The sequence below is a fragment of the Protopterus annectens genome, chromosome 3.part0, assembly GCF_019279795.1.
Source record: "Protopterus annectens isolate FY-2018-M chromosome 3.part0, PAN1.0, whole genome shotgun sequence".
In the NCBI taxonomy this organism is placed as follows: domain Eukaryota; kingdom Metazoa; phylum Chordata; order Ceratodontiformes; family Protopteridae; genus Protopterus; species Protopterus annectens.
The window spans coordinates 186,850,122-186,872,518 of NC_056731.1; the positions used below are offsets into that span (position 1 = coordinate 186,850,122).

Genomic DNA, 22,397 nt, shown 5'->3' on the forward strand with positions numbered 1-22,397 from the left:
ACCCTGGTTGCTGTAGGTGTGTGGGACGTCACAAGTAGGGACATAAACCAGGGACCTTAAATGTGACATCTGCACTCACAGATCTCAGAACTTGAAGGCCAGTCAGACAGTCCCAAACAGAGTAACAAGTGATGTCAGCCAGAAGTGTCAAGTGTCACACGCTGGCTAGTCTGCTCTTGGTGAAGGGTATAGCTTCCTAGTGCCTAAGAGTTATGTCCATAGTCCCAACTAAATACATAGGGTTGGAGGGAGTGAAGGAATACTGCAACATGAAAGAGAAGGACATCTATGATTATGGTAAGATTTTACACAACTATTCTATGTCCTTCTTATCCTATGTTGGAGTATTCTTAGTGTGGGAGAATACCACAGCTTAATTAGAGGCAAGGGTGGAGGTAGAAGTGGAAGATTCCAGAAACCCCTGCAGGATTGCTCTAGCAAAACCTGCCCTGGCCCTGGAAACATGGTCCAATTTGTAGTGTTTGGTGAAAGTGTGAATTGTGGACCAGGTGGCTGCTTCCAGAATGGATCCTGCGTCTAGCCCTTTGAGGAAGACTTTGGAAGTAGCCATGCCTCTGGCAGAGTGAGCTCTCACCCCTTGGGGTAAGTGCTTGCCATGGTGTGAGTAGCAAAAGGAAATTCATTTTCTGATCCAACATGAAATAGTTTGTTTGGAGACTGCCTTGCCCAGAGCCCTGGGGTGGAAGGAGACAAACAGTTGGTTAAATTTTATGAATGTTTTAGTTTTGTCTAGGTAGAATCTAAATTGTCTGTGTACTTACAGGGAATGAAGAATCCTCTCACTATTGTTAGTTGGAAAGGGGAAGAAGGTAGGTAGGTAAATGGATTGATTTAAGGACAGTTCGTTGACCACTTTAGGCATGAAGGAAGGGTTAGTGCGTAGGGTCACCCTATCCTTGTGGAAGGTGGTGTAGGGGGGCAGGCCATGAGAGACTGTAAATCTGACACTCTCCTAGTGGAAGAAATAGCCACCAGCAGTACAGTCTTCCATGTACACATTTGTAAAGTAGCAGAGCTAGCTGGCTCAAATGGGGCCAGTGTTAGTTTTTCCAGAACAAAGTTGAGGTCCCAGGGTGGTGGGATTGGTTTTCTAAGTGGTATGATGTGTAAGTCCCCTCTCAGGAAAAGTTCTACATCCAGCCTGGATAGCAAAGGGGGATCTAGAGGTAGACAAGCTGAAAGGTGGACTTTCACTGAAGAGTATGAAAGGCCATCCTTAACGAGTTCACACACATAGGCAAGGACTACGGATAGGTCTGGCTGGCTGGGGTCCCTGTCCTTATGTAGGCACCATTTGGAGAACCTCTCCCATTCTGATAAATATGATTTCCTAGTAGCAGGTTTCATGACCTCCCTCAGAACTGTAAACACGTCCTCTAAGTAATGGTGTCTGAAAGGGATTAAAAGTTTATTACCCAGAGTGTTAGGCCCAACATCTGTTGGTGAGGGTGAATTAGAGTTCCCTTTTGCTGTGTGAGTAGTTCCATCTTGTGGGGTAACTTGCGGTGATTGCACTTGGCTAGTGAGAGAAGTAGGGGGAACCAGTGTTGCCTTGGCCAGTAGGGAGTCACCAACAAGATTTTTGGTTTGTCCTTCCTGATTTTCAGTAGGACCTTTTGAATTAGTGGGAAGGGTGGAAAAGCATACAGAAACAGTCCCCTCCATGGAATGTTGAAGGCATCCACCCTCCAGACAAGTGGAGAGTGATTCTTGGTGCAGAATTTGTTCAACTGTCTATTCTGGGGGGAGGCAAACAGATCCACTTAAGGTGTGCCCCACCGGTGGACAATGTCTAGAAAGTTCTCCCTGTTCAACATCCACTCGTGCTGTAGAGAAGATGTAATGCTGAGAAAATCCACTTGTTTGTTGTCCTGAGAGGGGATGCATGAGGCCTGCAGGGTCATGTTCTGTCTGGAGGTGAGGTCCCAAACTTGTACTGTTATCCTGCATAGGAGGTAAGCTCTGGTCCCTCCTTGTTTGTTGTGATACCAGATTACTGTGGTGTTGTCTGTGAGTACTTGAAGGGGGCCCAGTTAGAAAATAGGAAGGAAAGTCTCCAGGGCCAGAAGAACTGCAGTCATTTCCTCACATTGATATGCTTCTTTTGAAGGGTAGGATTCCATGCCTCCTGTACCCTGAAACCTTTGCATGTGGCTCCCCACCCTAGGTCTGATGCATCTGCATGCATAAGTTGGGGTTGGGTATGAGATTTGAAGTGGTAGTACTGGGTTGTGAAGGATTTGTTGAATCCACCACCTTAGTTCTGTTTTAAGGCAGGGCAGAATGGGAAACTGTTTCTCTAGGGAGTGTTGGTGTTGTGACCACATGTTTTTCAGGTACCAATGGAACTTTTGCATGTGCATTCTTGTTAGGAGAAGAATAGGGATGGTGGCTGCCATTAACCCCAGGAGCTGGAGGAATAGTCTTGCAGATATTTGAGGAGCTAGTAAAAGGTTTTTGGAAGTGACTGGAGAATGACAGGACTTTGTGTTGGGGAAGGAAAGCCCACATCAGGTCTGTCCTGATCCTGCAGCCCAGAAAGATTTTGTCTTGGTACGGAAGTAAGGAGGATTTGTTTAAGTTGAGGGTGAAACCCAGGTTTTGTAGATGAGAGGTGGTGAACCTGAGATGATTTTGGAGGAGGTCTTCTGTTTCTGCTACAAGGAGAATGTCGTCTAGGTATGGATAGATTTGGACACCTTCGGTCCTGCAGAAAGCAATGGTTGGGGCTAGACATTTTGTGAATACCCTGGGTGCAGTAGACAAACCAAAGGGCAAGGCTGTAAACTGAAAATGAGAGCAGGGTACAGTAAAATGTAAGAATTTCCTGTTGGAGGGCTTTATGGGAATATGGAGATAAGCCTCCTTTAGATCTACAGTGGCCATGTAGGCCTGGGCTGGGATTAAATGGAGAAGAGTTTAAAGGGATAGCATCCTGAAAGATGGTACTTTTAGGAATTGGTTTAGGAAGGATATGTCTAGTATTGATCTCCAAGGCCCATCTTTTTTGGGGACCAAAAAGAGTCTTGAGTAAAATCCTTTCCCTTCCTGCCCTGGAGGAACAGGTTCTACTGTTCCTAATCTTAGGAGGTCTTGAAGAATGTGAGGAAAGAGGTGGATTTCATTTTGGGTGGAAAGGGGATGGGTCTTGGGATGGGTTTTTCCTTCCAAGAAAGGAAGTATGCATTTTGAATGAGAGTCAGTACCCACTGGTTTGATGTGATGTTTTTCCAAAAGGGGAGTCAGTGGAGGAGGCAGGATGACAAAGGTAGATGGGAAAGGTAGTTGCACATTGTTGGGTGCACTTCTATCCTGAAAAGGCTGTCTTGGAGCAAGTTGTGAGGTAACCGGTCTGGAGTAGGTCTGCCTCATGGTTCCTTTCCTGTGCCTGGTAGAGGAGGGGGTGCTAGAGGAAGGAGCTCTCCTGACAAAAGGAGTCTTTGCAGGGTAATTCCTGTAGTACTTAGCAATAGGAGACACAAGCAAATGTTTGATGTCCTGCAGCTCCTTACGTTTCTCCTGCAGGTTTTTAAAAAGTTCTGCAGATTGTTTCCCAAACAAGAGGTTATGGTCTAATGGGGCATCCATAATTTTAGATTCGAAATCCTCTGGGAGAGGTAGGAGGTGAAGCCAAGAGTATCTGCGGAGAACTAAAGCAGAAGCTAAAGAACTAGCAGAGCCCTCTGCGGCATCATAACTGCACCTAATGGAATGACTGGCTACGTGAGAAGCCAGTGACAGTTTAGATGCCATCTCAGATTTAGTAGGGCAGTCAAGGGTGGCAGCCAAGAGATTGGGGGCTTGAGAAACTAGGTCTAGGGCATATTTTACCATGCGAGTTTGGTAACTGATAGCTCGGAAGACCAGGCTGGAGGAGGTATACACTTTTTCCCCAATCCTGTCCATGCCTTTGCTATCCTTATCAGTGGACAGAAGAGATGCTAAAGGAATCAGCCTGGCTTGCTTGTCAGGGGAGACAGCAATCACTGCAGGGTTTGCCAGGGGAGGTTCAACTAAGAATTTTTGGTCATCAGGCACTTTTGTAGAACCTGTCTGGTCTCTTAGGAGCAGGTGGTTATGAGTCTAGATTCTTGGATGCAGAGTTGAAAGCATCCAAATCGGCAGGTAAGACAGGTGGATGGCTGAAGGGGAAGGTGATCCCACTTGAAGGAGTTCAAAATACCTCCTCTGGGTGTCAGTCATCTGGGTAGTGTCCCATCTGAAGTATTCTTTCATCTTAGTAACTATTTCCACAAAGGTAATCCTCTGGTGGGGAGTCCCCTTCAATTGATTCTTCATCTAGGGAATAGTATTCCAGAGGAGAGGCAATTTGTGAGGCATAAGAAATAGACTCAGAAGATGAGTAGTAAGGTTCTAAATCCTCCTCTCCTTCTTGGGTAGTAGGCAAGGGGAGAGAAGTGGCAGAGGCAGGCCTAGGACGAAGCACTGGAATAGTGGAGGGGGAAGAGGTTGTGGGCGTAAGAGCCATAAAAGTCTGCATCAAGGAGTTAGTAAATGATTGCCAGTCTGGGACTCCTTCAGGGGTAGGAGTCAGGTGCTTGTTTTTTTTTTGCTTTCGCTTAGAAGGTGTACATCTGGGAGAAGGTCTGGGTTCTGGGGCCTGGGCTTCAGGTAATGGCGTCCTGGTCAGTTGTCCAACTGTTTCTGGTTTCCCCTCGACATCGGTAGGGACCGACGTCTGTGCTGTCTCCGAGGATGCGCAGGTCATTAGTTCTGAAGTGGCTTCCTCGGTGAGAGCTGTCAAAGTAGACGGTTCAATCAGGTGTCCCTCAACTCCTAGATCGGAAGCTGGCGGGATGTCCGATGATGGAGACTCAACGGAGGTAAGCCTGGAAACTTTGTCCTTTTTCCGTGGTAGCTCAATCAGAACATCCGATCCGGGATCCAACCTGAGCGCAAGCTTTTTAAGTCGTTGGTTCTCTAAATATAAATTGTGGGTGGCCAGACGGCTACGAAGGGTCTTCAGAACAAAAGAATGGCAAATGGATCAAGCAGTATGGTTGTGTTCCTTCCCTAGACAAAATACGTAATGGTCGTACGTATCTTTATGTGGAATCTGACACCCGCAATGGCAGTTGCACCCTTCTTAGCGGACATCAGTTAAAGATAACTACAGCTAACCAAGCTCAAGCAAAAGAAATGGAAAATTTCCCCAATGGGGTACTTAGCTTTTTAGAAGTCTTCGAGAGAAGGAGCAAAGCGATTGATGTGACATCATCTGCGGCTGAAAAGTTCTGAGGTCTGTGCGTGCAGACATCACATTTAAGGTCCCTGGTTTATGGCCCTATGTGTGATGTCCTATGCACCCACAGAAACTAGGCTTAAGCTTTTGTAAATGAGCCGATGTTTGGGTCGCCACACTAAGAATACTGCAACATAGGAGTATAGAAGGACATCTATCATCTCTTCTCGCACCACCTATTGGCTTCCTCTCAGCCATTACTATGATCACTGTTATTAACATTCAAGTGAATCCAGTCACTCCCCTACCCTACAGTCTTTAACTCCTACTCTACTCTGCATCTCTCTTTCACCTTCCAAATCTCAGCCTTTTCTATTTTTGCCTCCTAGTTCTCTTTTCCTTTTTTATACTCCTGCTATCTTACACCTACCCTTGATTTACAAATTCAAATCCATTCATATCAAGCTACATCATACTTTCATACCAATACCATAACACCTGCGGTACCAGATAATCACTAACCTCCAACCCCTACATTCCTAGGTAAAGAACAGCATGTAGTCTTTCCTTATTTATCTAGGCACATATAAGTTATTTTAAACTTTACTGTTTCCCAACAACAGCCACCAACATAAATGGCACCCAAAACAGCAATTATGCCACTCACTCAATCCGACTGCTTCACACCAAGAAAGGTTTATCTTCACGCACACTGTATATACCACATAATCTGCTTCAATTCCCATTACAATCACTTCTCTTTAAGCTATAACCCATACACATTCCCTGCATCCGACTGCATTTAACAAAAAAATATATATAGTTGCTTCCATTTGACAATGGCCCTTATAAACATTACTGGCACCCCAATGACGCATTTGACATTGTCCCTTATGCATGTTACTGACACCCCCTCTCATCCCTTTAACCCCAAGTATATCATTTATATACACTGTTGCACACATTGCTGGATCTTCCTTTTACTAAAACTAGTGAATATCAAACTATCAATAATGTATATCAAAAAACACATATCAACCATTCTAGCTGCATTCTAGTTACATACTCAACTAATGATAACACTCCCTTAGTGACAAGTGTGGGAGTTTCCCTTTTAGACCATTAAAGCCATCCATCGCATGTCTCTTGCCTGTGATAACACTTCTCTCTCTCCACTAATACCAAATAATGGCAATCCTTTTGTTTAAAAAAAGTTATTTTCCTATTTTTACATTCCCCAGTCACTCTAAATATTATTGAGTTAAATATAATAAAATCAATAATCAGTATAGCTAAGAAATGTCTCCACCATCATTAAATCATCTATGCGCTATTCTGCTGCTCTCTGCTTCTATTTTTTGCATCCTTTACGATCTCAGCTTTCTCTTTTAGTCTCTGCCTTCTAGTAAAAATCAGAAACAAGTCCCTCGCTTGTTTAGCTTCCCCATGCTTCTGCAGCCTTTCTCTCAGTAATGTCTCCTTCTCTTCTTCTTCCATAGATCATATTAAGGCTTTTGAATGCTTAAAGCTTAATCTGGGTTGGAATAAGTGTTAATGGCCCCAGGCAGAAACAGCCAACAACTTGCTGGATACAAAATCCACCACTTTATCCCTTTTTTGTTTGAATGTCTTTATTACAAGGATAAAATCATTCTTTTTTTGCTTCATCTCCTAAGTCCAGCTCAAGAAACAACCTGGCGTCCTCTATTTTCAACACAGTCCCGGGTTTCCAAAACTCACCCAGCACACTTTCTCTCTCTCACATTACGTAAATGCAGGAGAACAACAATTTGTCTGAGGTGTCTACCACTCAACACTGACAAATTCCATGGAATACGATGAGTTTGCTCCAGATCAGCTTCCTCTTCCTTCCAACTTGTTCACTTAAGCAGCGGGTTTTGTACAAATTTTACACAATCATGCCCCTCCATTTGCTCTGGCACCCCAACCAGCTAAAGGATGCAGCCTCCTGGCTCTGTATTCACTTTCCATTTGCTCATCTTTCACATTAGTCAGTCTAGTCTCCATCATTTCAACCCTTGCCTACAAGCTTCATATTCTTATTGACTAGCTGTTGAATAACTCCTGCATGGACATTTAGGGTGCCCACCACTTAATTCAGTTTCTGTTGCTGACTAGTGATGTGGTCTTATACTTTTCTTCATGTCTTGAATTTTCTCCCTTATCATTTAAAGAAGCAATTCATAATCATTCATCTCACCTGCCTGCTTTCCTGCCACTGCAGTCTTGGTCATTACCTTGTGGTCATTCAGTAACTCCTGCAATCTAGGAGATAGCCATTTTTTTTAACTTTATTCTCCATTTTTGAGCCCCTTGTGACATTCACTACTGTTCCTATAACTTTATGACTTAAGAGTTCTTGACTTCAAACTACTGTGAGCTATTAATGGATTTACTTAAAAACACTGAGAGGGAGCTGACTATCTTGTTTACTCCTTTCATATCATATTGGAAATCTCCCTCAGAAAAAGTTTCATAAAGGTTAGAGATGTTGACACAGATTTTGTAGAATGAGCCTTTGGTTTATCTGGTATAGTCTTCTTGCTTATGTCTTAAATGATAATTAAAAGTGTTAAAAAAATGTCGGTAATGTGGTACATCAAAAGAATTCTATTCCCTGTGTCAGGAAGCCATGAGGCTGTAGGAATGGGTGATCGATGAACATCAGAAACAGCAACTTCTTTTCATTTATCCCTCTAGAGGGTCATCCACCCCAGGACTTCATTGTCCATAATACTATTAATAAATAACATTTGTGCAGAAAGAAACGTGCAAGGCCCAAATCATTCTCATACCCACTTTCTGGCATTAACAAGTTTAGTTTCCCCTGTTTTAGTCTTAACTGATAAAGAAGCCTTTACTTCTAGAACCTCACCTGTTTATGGTGCCGAGGTGCCAGCCCGACACCCATCCTTCAACGAAGGCACGCCCATTCACGCATGTCTTTCGAACGCCACTCGACCGCGGGATGGACATGCAGACTCCACACAGAAGGCGCTTGTCTATCTTTAAATAAAACTAAACTATACATTCTTCTTGTAAATGCATTCAGGTACTTAAGCAACAGGAAAGCTGCTCTTTCTTATTCTCTTTCAATAATTTCATACTTTACATTTTACTAAGCTACTTGCTTTTATATCTTTTAATTTTATATTTATCTCAGCAAATAATGTCCAGAGCTTGTGAGATGTGTTGCTTGGAATTGTAGTCAGTTTATCTCCATGGTTATGCAAGAATAGAATGTGTAGCTGTCCTCACCTGCAGACTTCTCAACTCACATTGAACCTTTACTTGCTAAAGGAAAACTTATTACATTCACAGTGTTCTCTTATTTTTATACCACAGATCCTTACACAAGAAATGTATTCAGGGGCATTAATCCAGATATTCACCTATGCAAAAATAAGAGAAAACATCTCAACACTACATATATTAAAACCAGTGCACTTTTATACCTCATCCCCCAAACCAACAGCCTAAGATTACAGCATATTTACTTGAACATGCTTTCCAGCCTTTCTTCTCTTTACACAATGGAATATATACATTTCTTAAAACTAAAGAGAGGGAAAAGTACTTATTTACTTTAGTATTTTATCACACAAACAATTACTGAAAACGCTTTACTATATAACATGCAATTTATATCATGAAATGTTTTATATGCATACTAAGAAATTGTTTTATTTACAGTTACTCTTTTTAGTTTCCTTTCAAACATTAATGACATGAAGTGGGGTAATTGCCTTTCAGTCCCCGTCCCCCCACATGTTTAAGAAGGTAAACGGAAGTCCAATCCTTCTCAGACACTTTTTCTTCTAAATGACATGAAAATACAATAAAAGGTGCAGTGTCAACAAGATAAACTTACAATCAAATAATTAACGCCACATGATTCAAGTACAAGATACTCCAGATGCTTCTAGTCAATTCTGCTTTCTTCTGTCTCTCAAGCATTTTCCTTTGGAACACAGGAACATGTTTCACTGGAAAAGTCTTTCTATGGTCATTATCAGAAGCATGGGAAGCAGCATCCCCTTCTGTTTGATGGTTTACTTTTTCCTGGAAAAACTTCTGTATTTCCTCCTTAGTCTGTTCTGCAACAAATATGACTTTGATCCTCCAAGAAAAAAATATTCTGAGGACAGCTGGATACAACAGCTTGAATCTCACAGCTACCTCTCAACATTTCCCATTTGTTGGGATAGATTTGCTTCTCTTCTGCCTGGTGAACAGTGAACAACCATTTTCGACAAACACTGTAAAATCTTCAGTTTTTAATACTTTGCTCTTCTACCACAGTTTTGTCAGGATCAACTCTTTCTGCTGGCATGACTGAATCTTTACTAATTCAGGCCTTGGTCTGCTTTCTCATGGCCACTTTTGAAGCATACACACAATGTGCCCTTTCAATTAACAAATCTTGTTGTGGAATACCAGTGCTGCTGCTTACTACTTCTTTCAAAAAATGAATACAATCTGTTCCTTCCAGTTTCTCCAGTACATCATAAAATCTCAAGTTTTTGCTGTGTGCTCTGTTCTCAAACTTCCATTTTCTTGAAACAGCTCTTCTTGAGCAGTCTTGTACTCAGCCAGCCTTTTATTGACTTCAACAATTGATTTTTGCTATTTTATCAGTTCATCTGAAAAGCTGCTTAATGCTTAGTCCATTTTTCCAGTCTTTTATTAGTCAAGTTGCTATACGCCTTCACTGTTTCACTGACTTTAATCAGCTCTGATCACATTTAGTTTTTCCTCTGAATTACTGGAACCTATCTCTTGACTCCAAAGCTGTAGCTTAAAACTGCTTTTTTTCTGAACAGCTGAAGGAGTTTTTCCAGCCAGTGTTTTTTCTTCACCTTTTCTAAGTTTTTTTCTTTGCTGGCATCTATGCAATGTACTTACTAGCCAGTAAATGAATTTTACTAAAACTGTCCAAATTACCCTCTCCTATCTCACAGTTTCTTTTTTCACACTGGGAGAATGGAAGTTAAGCTGCTGATCAGTGTGCAGCGATCTTGGAAGTCCCCACATTACTGACATGTTATTAGTACAGGCCTGGGAAAAACTACCCTGTTGCAACAGCATGACAAGAAAATAGAAAGAAATAGTGCAAAAAAAAAAAAGTAACACACTTTGTATTCCATGAGTACATAGTTAGTCAGCAAAAGCAAAGGGTAGTTATTACACACAGATTTCTCCAGAAAACTGCTTGAGCCAATATTTACCAAGACACTTTCTATCAGTAAATGAGATGAGCAGAAGAGAGGGAAGTGTAGTGCATTATGGATGTGAAAAAGGGGCTTGAGCCTGTGGCAACCACTCCTAGTGTTTGAAATAGACTAGCTCACGTAAGAAAAATGGCTATGTTTTGCTTCCCTAAGATTTCAATGGGGCTGAACATCTTTCAAATACTCTGCAAGATGTGAACAGCTGAAATAGCAGAGATGCAAACACTGAAATTAAAGATACAATCTTTGGTACAGGTAGACAGTTTTACTGCAGTATAGTGTGCCAGCTTGCACTGCATGTGAATTGTTTTTACTACTGTTTTTGCTACTTTTCTGAAAAAAAAAAATTGTAAGCCTGTTTCCTACCTTTCCTGTAATTAGTGTTCCAGATACAGATTTGCTGTATCCAGGACTGTTTGTAAGCTTCTGAGCCCCCCAAGCCTTTCTGTGTTGGAGGGAAGCCTTCTAGCTGATCACTCAGAGTGGTAAGCATTAGGTAACCTGTCTACCACATAAGGAGTGGTTCTGCCCCAGAATTTGTAGTTATTGGCCGTTTGGGCGGTCTTCCATCTCTCTCAACTTTCTGATTTGAAGGCCTGCATTTGCACTTGTTTCTGTCCTGTAACTCCTGGGCCCATCTCATTTGCTCACTCAAAAAAAAAAAAAAAAAATTATCTGCTTTTACTGTATTTGTGTTTCTTCCTACTTTATTTTGCTTTTGCGTCATCTTAATAGTACTCAATTGTATTTATTACTGCTTGGTGTAACTCATTCTAAACCTTTTAGTTTAAGCACTTGGGCTTCAAACCAGTTGTTTTACATTAAGAAGGTTTGTGGTCTGCACTGTAGTGGCAGAACAGGTAGCTTACATCCTTCTAAGTTGGGAACTGCTGATTGAGGGCTCAGTGTCTGTTATTCTAAAAGTGTATTAATTCTGGTTTAAGCACTTGGGCTTCAGGCCAGTTATTTTACATTAAGAGGGTTCGTGGTCTGCACTCTTGTGGGAGGAGAGGCTGGACTCTGCCCTTCTGAGCTGGGAATTTCTGGTTAAAGGCTTATAGTGCCTGCATATTTGAACTGCTTCTTACTGAAATTGGTACACCTTGTTTGCTGTAGCATAGACTAGATCCAGGCCTGCTGAATCTAGCTTTGTTTGTATAACTTGAGCACTATTCCAGGCATTCTTTAAAGTATTCAATTGTATTTATTACTGCTTGGTAGTAACTTGATTAAAGTGTAGCTATCATTCTAAGTATTTTGGATTAAGCACTTGGGCTTCAGACCAGTTGTTTTACATTAGGAAGGTTTGTGGCCTGCATTGTGGTGGCAGGACAGGTAGTTTACATCCTTCTAAGTTGGGAACTGCTGATTGAGGGCTCAGTGTCTGTTATTCTAAAAGTGTATTAGTTCTGGTTTAAGCACTTGGGCTTCAGGCCAGTTATTTTACATTAAGAAGGTTCATGGTCTGCACTCTTGAACTGTTTCTTACTGAAATTGGTACACCTTGTTTGCTGTAGCATAGACTAGGTGTACCATAGACTAGATCCAGGCCTGTATGCTTGTTGTTTGTTTGCTTGTTATTTCACTGAGACGCTAATTCCACCTAAAACGCGTCTTTTCAGCACTTCTGTGGATCCCTAGTGATATCTGCATTGCTTACTGTACTTATTTCCTTGTTTCACTTGAAAGACAGTTACTGTTTGTCGTGATTGCATTTAAGTTACCCATAACACATTGCATTTAAGTTACCTGGCACTTGCTCACTAAAGCAATTATATAAGTCAGCACTAAAAAATTAAAAGCACTACACCCTCACAAACTCCCTTTGAGTACCTTGTTCCCCATTGGCCCTTTTTTTCCAATTATAAAGGAATTCCCAATACTATTCTAGAATGTCCAAAGGTCAGTTGTCAATCTCCTCTCTGGTCCAGCTGGTGAATATGGGAATCTTGAGGCAATGTTACAACTGCTTCATGTACACAGACAACCCTCTCCTCCTCCCAACAAATTCCAACACATGTGAGAGATGTAACCATATAGCCAAACTGGAGGCTAAGCTCTCTCAACTCAGTACTGGCGTAACCAGTCAGGAGGAGAAGGAAACCACACTCACTACAATTTCAGTCTCACATAGACCTACCATGACAGCAAACCAAACATAAACACACAAAAACATACTCGGAGGCTCTAAATAAAAATCTGCCTAAGCAGCAGAGACCTCCAAAGCAGACACCCAAGCAACCGCTACCCCAAAACAAAACACGTGCAACACACAGCTCACAAAGCCAGTGTGCCGAACAGTCACAGCCCTTAAGGCTGAACAACACACCTGATACACTTGTAATAGGTGACTCCATCGTCAGGCACACTGGCTGAACAAGGAGGAGGTCACGGTGAGCTGCCTGTCGGGCGCTAGGATCCGCCACATAACACAAGCACTCAGGTCACTCCATGGCAAGTACAAATATGACTCGGTCATTGTCCATGCCGGTGTGAATGACCTGAGATGTACCTCCCTGGACTACATGAAAAGAGACATAGAGGAGCTCTCTGAGCATGTAGCCCAGGCCGGTATGACCCTGACCTTGAGTAGCATCTTACCCTCACCAAGAATGATGCCACAATATGAAGACAAGATGATCAATTTCAACAATTGGCTTAAGTATTGGTGTCATTCAAAGGGGATCCAATGCCTGTCAGCCTGGGATGACATGCTCGACAAGCCACGATGCTTCACTAGGGACAGCTTGCACCTGTCACCCCTGGGCTTTCGGATATTGGCAAAGGCTTCCCCCACAGTGCCTTTTTTAGGAAAGGCTCAAAAGACAAACCCACCTCCATAGGTATCACAAGGGATAAGAAACTAAGAGTAATGCAGAAGTCTAAACCTCAAGATGCACGCACTCGAAACTCTCCTTAGCATGGAGAACATCGATATCTGTGCAGTAACAGATACCCACACCTCCAGGTTGGTGGCAAAGCACGAAGCATCAGAGACTATCCATGTGCAACTAACAGTGGGTAAAACTGCCTTCCAGTTTATAGCCTGCTACAGACCACCATCCCAAACCCAGGAACCCCACTTGGCCTTCCTGAGAACACTGGAAAATATGAAGGTCTCTCCAAACACCATTATATTGGGCGACTTCAACTACCCAAACATAGACTGGGAGCATTACTCTAGCACCAACACCCTAGCCCAAAGGTTCCTAGAATTTATAAACTCAAATGCTATGGAACAACTTGTTACCACTCCCACAAGAGGGGAAAACATACTGGACCTGATCATCACCAACATGGGGACTCTATGCTCCAGACCAGAAGTGTATCCCTCACTGGTAAGATCAGACCATAAACTAAACTCACTGGATATTCACATCCCGACCCCACCCCCTGCCCAGAAAACCACAGTGAAAAACTTCTCTAAAGCAAATTTCACACTCCTCAAAACCGAGGAGGAATCCTTCAAAGCCCCCGAGCCCGTGGAAAATACGTCCCAGACCGCAGAATCCTTTATAAATGCATTCTATGAACACCTTCAGGAATGCATGGATCATGCAATCCCAAATAAAACCAAGACCCAATCCTCCAAAGGCAGCTGTCCTGTCTGGTGGACCCCAGCCATAAACAAACTATACAATAGAATAAGGAAGCTACTACATGATAGAGCAAAATCCCAAAAAGGGAAGACATCTCTGATCAGCATTAGCAAAAAACTATGGGGCACTCATAAAATCTTCTAATGCCAGCTTCGAGAGAAAAACTGCACAGGACACTAAGGATAATCACAAGGCTTTCTTTAGTTATGTTAGGAACCTGGGTGGGAATTCCCAGATATGCTCAGAATTACTCCAAAATGACAAAAAATACATTGAACCCACAGACATTGCCAACATCCTAGCTGACAGGTTCAGCGCAAACATCTCCCCCCCCTCCCCACCAAAAGGGCAAATATCTATCCCAGCAGAGTGCTGCCCCCCTGACATCTCAGATGCTCAGGTAAGAGCCACCCTCTCCAAAGCAAAAAAACAGCATCAATGGGACCAGATAGTGTCCCGGGCTGCGTCCTACATGAACTCCAAGAAGAGCTAAACCCAAACATAAAACTACTGTTCAATCTCAGCCTTACTACAGGATATGTACCCAAAGAGTGGCGTACAGCAACAGTGGTCCATCTCCACAAAGGTGGTGCCTCAATGGATCCTGGAAACTATCGCCCCATAAGCCTGACCAGCTTGGTCTGCAAAGCTATGGAAAGGATCATCATGGACCTCATAAATAAAGATATTGGGGACCTACAGACACTGGATCCTACCCAGTTCGGCTTTGTTAAGGGCAGATCCTGCCTCTTAAATCTGGTCGATTTCTTTGAAACAGTCACCAAGGCCATTGATGAGGGGAAGGTGGTCCACACAGCCTACCTGGACCTCGCAAAAGCCTTCGATACAATACTCCACTCGGGCATTATAGATAAGCTCACCAGCTTAAATATAAACCCCTATGTCACTAGATGGGTTGCAAACTGGCTCAAGGACAGAACCCACATGGTTAGAATTGCTGGAGCCATGTCAGACTCCAAACCAGTTACAAGTGGCGTCCCACAAGGCTCAGTCCTGGGACCTCTCTTGTTCAGTATATATTTCTCGGAGGTACAGGCCAACACGGAAGGACTGTGGCTGACCAAGTTTGCAGATGACTGCAAACTGGGCGCCATAATCGACTCTCCAGCCGACACAAGCATCCTCCAAAAGGGCCTCATAGAAACAGACAACTGGTGCCAGAGCCATGGCCTCAAGCTAAACGCCAAATAGTGTATAGTCATCCCCTTTGGCAAAAACAAAGTGCCCACAAATTACCACATAGGTGGTAATCCATTAAGTACAGAAGAAATAATTAGGGACCTGGGGACCCAAGTTGATAGCAATCTCTCATTTGACAACCACGTGGCCAAAGTGGTTAGAAAAACATTTTATATAGCCTACCTAATCATGAAGGGATTCACATCTAGATCAGGGGAGGTCATCGTGCCTCTTTACTCATCCCTCATCAGGCCCATAATTGAGTACAATGCCCCTTTTGGGATGCACCTTACCAGACACCTGCAGCAACTGGAAAGACCCCAAAAGTACCTCACCAACTGGAAAGACCCCAAAAGTACCTCACCAAGAAGATCAAAGGGCTCAAACAGATGCCATATGCTGCCCGGTTAAAGAAACTCCAGCTCTACTCAGTGGCATACCGCCTGCTCAGAGGCGATCTGTGCCTGAGGTATAAAGCCATGTCCAACCCGGAATTAATGGACATGCTGCACCTCAGAAAATCCAAATCCCATCGAGCTACGCGCTCGAAAGTCTTGAACCTCAGCACTGAAATAAATAGGACATGCTGGAGGGACAGATTCATAACCCAGAGGCTCCCTTCACTCTGGAATAAAATCCCAATCCAGGTTAGGCAGAGTCCCTCACTGACTCTCTTCAAGAGGAATCTTGATAAGTGGATGGGAGATCGTAGGTTTACCCCGGGTATCACTTCTGTGTCACTGTTAGACAGAGGCACAGTATACTAACCTCGAAAAAGGGCATAGCAAAATTAATTTAAATGGGTGGCGAAAGCCAAACACACACTGGGTAGGCTTATAAATGCCCTAGGGCAGATAGCCTAGTATGACCCTATGAACCTATATCCCTCTATATCCAGTATTATCATGCCAACTCATTTTCTATGAATGGAACAATTTTTATGTTACCATCTTAAATTTCTTCTTTTGTACCAATATGTTCATATCCAATGAATCTAAAAGTGGCCTTACAGTGTTGTTCTTTTGGGGGACCAGAAATAGCTTGGAGTATAAACCTCAGTCGCTTTGGGGGGATAATGTACTGCTTTTTTCATTGCTTCTTCCTTCCCTCTCTCTCTCTAGCAGGGTCCAAGGGAGTTACAGGGTTCACTGGAAACATCCCTAAAGCATACACGCAGGTTCATCCAATAGGCAGTCTGAGTCCACTCAATCCAGTCAACATTTATTCAGGACAAACTCTGTACCATCTCTGCCCTTGTGCTTTAAGTGTTAGGGGCATCTAGTCTTCTGTGTGTATTTTAGCCTGCATAGTGACTAGTTTGAAGACAAGTGCTTCAGTGTCCTAGTTTGTAAGCAGTAGCCTTATAGTCTGATATCTTGCTGATGAGCTTTTACTTTCTACTTCCTAACAGACACTGATATTTACTCATACTGCTCTTACTCAAACTATTTCTTTCTCCTACATTTACTTCACTTCTAGACTTGCTATTCCCATTATTTTTATCCTCCTGTCTTTCTTTATTAGAAATGCATGCCTTCAAGGAGGCCACCCTTGGTCTCCACCCTTCCTTTCTTATTTGTCCTTTCTCCGAGACAATTATTAAACCACTGTGAACTAGTAATTGTTAACAGTCAACATTGACTCAGTGCACTCAACGGTTTCTTTAGTGAGTTTTTATTTTGCTACAAAAGTGTCCTTGCAAGCAAACAGATATGTATGCAACAGTGAAGTCTGCACTTTGAAACCAGTCTGTGGGCTATATTTCTATGTAAGTTATAAACATGATGGCAGCCTAAAATAAAAACCTTTTCCACTATAACAGCTTCATTTTCCTACACCACAGCAGCCCCACTGGTGCTTTCTCCTTTAACTGTGTTCAATTCATTGTTTTTAGCAGTCCACTGTCTCCCTTCCTTAAGTTTATTTCTCTTCTTGTGTAACCACTTGCAGTTCTGAGCTAGCATTTTTCCAAAGCAGCACACCTGTATTATGGCTTACTTTTTCTTAATGTTTTGCTGATCTGTGGGGGTCAGGGTAGCCTTTGGACTTTGCACTTCAAAGTCCATAGAAACCTCCTTATATTACACAGTTGTTCAAATAGTTAATTGCAATTTTTTACTGTTATCACCATTAGTCAGGTCAAGGGATATTGGACTAACTCGTACTAAAACTGTGTCCTAGAGCAACAAAATCAAGACTTTCATCTATTAGCACACAGGCCTTTTAAACTGCACCATTCATTTTACTTCTCTCTCTCAACAAATTTCTGGCTGTTAAAGTTGTTGCTGATTATTTTTTTCTGTCTCTTTGCCAAGTTTTCAACCTGCTTTGTTCATTGTTGCTAACGCTTGGGCTCACTCTATTCCCCTACCACACCCCAGCTTACTCTATATTTACGCTTCCATAGCATCCCCCATATTCCTCAAGTCAATACCATCGGTTCCTTCAAAAAAAAAAAAACAGAATTGCTCCCAATAGCAACACCCACTCTTGTTTACCACCCAAGACTCTTTCTCAAACAATTGTAATACTTGCACCATATAACTATCAAATTATATCTCTACAATCAACCTAGTACCCTCCCATTTTCTAATCCTAATTTACAAGATAAAACTCAAGTTAAAAAAATATGTCCATAACTCAGGTTATACTACTATTCCTCCTCACTCTACTAGCCTTCATCTCCAATTATCAAATCCACCTCCTTGAAATAGTTAGGACTCCAACCAATCCTCACAAAGAATATCAACATCTACCCAGCTGGCCTTTCTCACCCTATCTGTACAAACCAACCATAGCTGATTTACTTATTTATAAACATCTCAAAACGAAGTCAGTGCTGATCCCCAAAATAACAACCATCTAACCATGGTCAACTGGGGAACAAGTAGGCTTGTTAAGGTCCTACGCCATTAGCCTATTAACCTCTTATGAACCTAAGTATCTACATTTAAGATCAAAATCAAACCAAGACCAAAATGCAACTAGCCATACCCTTTCTTCTATAAAATATCAATTCAAAATATTAGCCGAGATATTCATGGCAACCCAGGTCCCACTGTTCATAAAACCATCAAAACCTCAAAATAAACTAGTCACCTAATGCAGCTAAGCAAAAACAGAACCCAAATTCACTGTATTAAATATGAACCTAAGAAGTATGTGCAATACAATCCATGACATACATGCCTACCTTGTCACATACACTCCTAATGTAGTCATAGCTACTGAAACCTAGTTAAAAAAGAAATAAAGGCTAATGAGATTACCATATCCTAGGATACAATATACTCAGGAATGACGGACAAAACAATTGTGCAGGAGGTGTAGCAATCTTCTATAAAAATTCCCTAACCATCACCTTACTTTCACAGGAAATAGCCCAAATTTAACAATGCTGAACTTCTAATAACACTCCTAAAATACAACAATAAGAAAACTACATGTTTAACCAGAATTTATATACCACCAGGGAATAGCAATGAAACTGCTGAAAGCATGCTGTACTGGATATCCCAACAAATTAATCATTCAACTATAATAACTTGGAAACTTAAATATAGATTGGCATCTCATAAATTCTACTGCCCCTACCGAATCCATAAACTTGTTCAACTTCAAGACAATTACTAACCACACCTACTATGATCAATAAAACTTCAGGGAGACACTCAACATTAGACTGGACTCTTACAACAAACCAAACAAACTGACAAAAGCAGGCTGTCTCTCAGACAGTATAGTGACCACATAAATACATATGCTATTAGAACTCACCATAACCTAGACAAACATATCTATAATCAAATATGAAATGCAACCAATTTCTGCAAAGATATTTTCAATGAAACACTAGAACAATCTAACATAACTAGAATTTACTTAGAACAATGCCACTAGATACTGCTGTAGAACACTTTCACAACATATTCTTATAGACCTTAAATAATCTAGCACCAGTACGTAATAAGAGAGTCCAACCCCACGCCATCACTGACAAAAGAAACAAAAAAATCATGATAAAAAAGGATAAAGTCTGGAAAAATTGGTATAAAAATAGAACTCAAAATGCCTTCCAGCAAATTGGACATTTTAGAAATCTTGCAAAACCCCATATCAAACAGCATAAGCAAAGATACTATAGTAAACTACATGACAAACATCTAACAACCCCAAAACATTTTTGTCATCACTAAATAAACTACTCCACCCTGGCAAGACCACCACTCCCTCTACAAAGACAGACAATACGGCAGACTCTATCCTCACACAGTTTCATTCCTACTTTTTACAATCCATATTATCTCTCTCAAATACCAATACATCTGTCCCCTCTCTACCCCATCCAATCAAACACACCCACAGCTCAATTTTAATCCAATAGTTACTTCACTCATAAGGAAATTGCTACTTAAACTAAAAAAATACTTCTGTAGCTGTAGACCAACTACCATCAGGCTACCTAAAAATGGCAGCAAAGTTATAGCCTTCACCTTCTCCATACTAATTAATAGATCCATAGCAAAAAGAAACATCCCATCACTGTGGAAAAATCCTACATTATACCACTGCACAAAGGCGGCACATCAATAGAGTTTAGTAACTACAAACTAATATCAACTCTCTCCCCCTCTCCAAAATATTAGAGAAATGCATCCATATGCAGCTGATGCAATACCTAACCTCAAATTACTTGATCTCAGAAAAACAACAAACTTCCACCTCCGTAAAATCTTAGAATGTATAAATGTAAAAATGAAGTTATGTACTTAATGTAATATTCCATCTGTGTTGTCCATTTTCATTCTTTCTCAACTGATGAGTTCGGATCTGAGCCCTCGGATACGACTCAGTTGCTGTAAAAGCTTGTGGCAACCTTAAACTCTCAAGCTTCTCCCTTACCCAGAATGCACCAACCCCCATTACCTTAGATCTTGTTTGCAGACTATAGCAGAAGAACAAAACCTACTCTTATGTAAAGAACCTTAAGGAATTTATAGCAGAAAGGTAAAACAAAGCTATATCTGGAGCCACACAATGCAAGGAGTATACCCCAAAAACTCGCTCTATCTACTCACTCTTCCAGAAAAATTAGACTGGGGGTCGGTGGGTGGGGAGTTCAGGAAGAATGAAAATGGACAACACAGATGGAATGTTATTGTAAGTACATAACTTCTTTATTTGATGTTTTTATTTTCTCAGCAATAACATTTTATTTTTTTTTCTTTTTGCCAACAAACATCTTTATTAAATTTTCACATATGATATAGGTAGTCTTACAATTATATAAATGACAAATAACATGACACAATTTTAGTTGCAAACAACATAAATCACAGACAACATTGAAGCAACTGTAGTTACAAACATTATACATCACTTATAATCTATCCAGTCATTGTCAGTTGAGCATCATATAGCTCATTCGAATCCTGCCACTTAAACCTTGTTCCTTCTCTGCACATATTGTTCCCACAATTCCCATTTTTCCTATGTAGTTTGCTGCCTCCCGTTTCTAAAGATCCCAATTCCAGTTGTTTTATCTCTGTTACTATATTTACTACTTCTAGTACAGTTGGTCTAGACTTTGATTTCCATTTTCTAGTAATTGTTTTTTCAGCAGCCAACATAGTTAGACACAGCAAGGCTTTACTATGTCTAGGCAATTCCGATTCTATATCATAACTCAAAAAAATCATCTCCCCAATCAATCCAATCTGCTCACCCAACATCTCTGACACAGCAATCTGCAGTGAATCTCCAAATTCTGCCAGCTAATTATAATCCCAAAAAAATATGTTCCCAGCCACTTCTTTCTTGCCTGTCACATCTCCAACATTTGCTATCCAACTAAGGAAAATTTTTTGGAGCCTACTTGGGGTATAAAATAACTATGTAAGCACTTCTAGGCAAAGATCCTAAATCTTCTAGACTTTGTTGCATATTTGGGAGATATACATATATCCTCCCTTTGTCTCTCTATGAATTGCTTATCCAGTCTCTCTTCCCAATCTTTTCGGAGCTCCTCTGACTGATTCTTATAATCATCATGCAACATTTTATATGCTTTACTAATTATTCCTTTTTAACAGCAGCTTCTGTTCTAGACTCTGTTAAAAACTCTACCGGTTCTTGTCTTTCATTCAGGAGCCCCCATTTCTTTCTCATTGCCTATACTCTGATATCAATCCTTAATAAGGAAGAAAATCTCTAACCTGCAATCCAAATAAATTCTTGGCCTCTTCCCATTCTATTACTTTTCCCTTTCCAGTTATTTGCTCCCAATACATTGGCTCCTTTGCCAGTTTTCTCCAATAAATTCTAGCTCCCTGTTGCCTATTATCTGTATCCCTGACCATTCATCCCTATTTACAAAATCTGTTCTCTCCATTCTCATGTTGGTTTGGTTCTTAGAATACTCCCCACTATTTTACAAATATAATCCTCTGTATGGTTTTTGCTGTTTTCCTTAAGAGTGTGTATCCAAAATCCCAATCTCTCCATATTTATTGAGCTTTCTCCCTCTATCAGCATAATTCCTTTCCACTTTAAATTATAGTTTTCTGCTTGTGCTATGTATAAGAGCCTCAACTGTGTTGCTCTAAAAACACCCCCTCAAATTGGGTAATTTTAGTCCGCCTTGTTCTATTGGAAGAATCAGCTTATCCCACTTGACCCTTGTTGTATGCCCTTCCCAGATAAAATCCTTCAATTCTTCTTTTTAATTATTATCCACAGTTTCTCCTCTGGTTGATAAAAATATGCCTGACCCCTGTACAAGACTAAAAGGACTAAAAACATTTTAATGACTTGTATCTTAGTACGCATATCCATATAACAAAGTTTCCGGTTTTGAAATGTTTGTATTACCTTCTGCTTAGTCTCTTCCCACATATCCTTAGTTGCCACAACAAAGTCATTTTAATCCATACTCCAAAATACTTGCTGGACCAATCTGTGTGTGGGTACATAATTTATCGCTATTGCCTTTGTTTTAGCTTCATTAATTTTGTATCCCGAGAAGATTTGAAACAGTCTTAAAATGTTCCACAACACTGCAATCTCCCTTTCTGGTTCTGTCATGTATAAAATAATATCTGCAAATAGAGCAAGCTTTTCCTG

General features: G+C 41.2%; 1 protein-coding gene across 1 annotated transcript in view; it reads right to left on the reverse strand.

Annotated features, from left to right (window-relative positions):
* The window catches only part of WDR37 (WD repeat domain 37), a 1,467,838-nt gene that overhangs the window by 626,327 nt on the left and 819,114 nt on the right, over positions 1 to 22,397 (reverse strand). Inside the window, exons 7-8 of the mRNA XM_044064684.1 lie at positions 17,522 to 17,560; positions 5,992 to 6,020 (exon numbers count right to left, since the gene is read on the reverse strand). Coding sequence (XP_043920619.1) covers positions 5,992 to 6,020; positions 17,522 to 17,560 — 68 coding nt within the window. The remainder of the gene's footprint in view (positions 1 to 5,991; positions 6,021 to 17,521; positions 17,561 to 22,397) is intronic.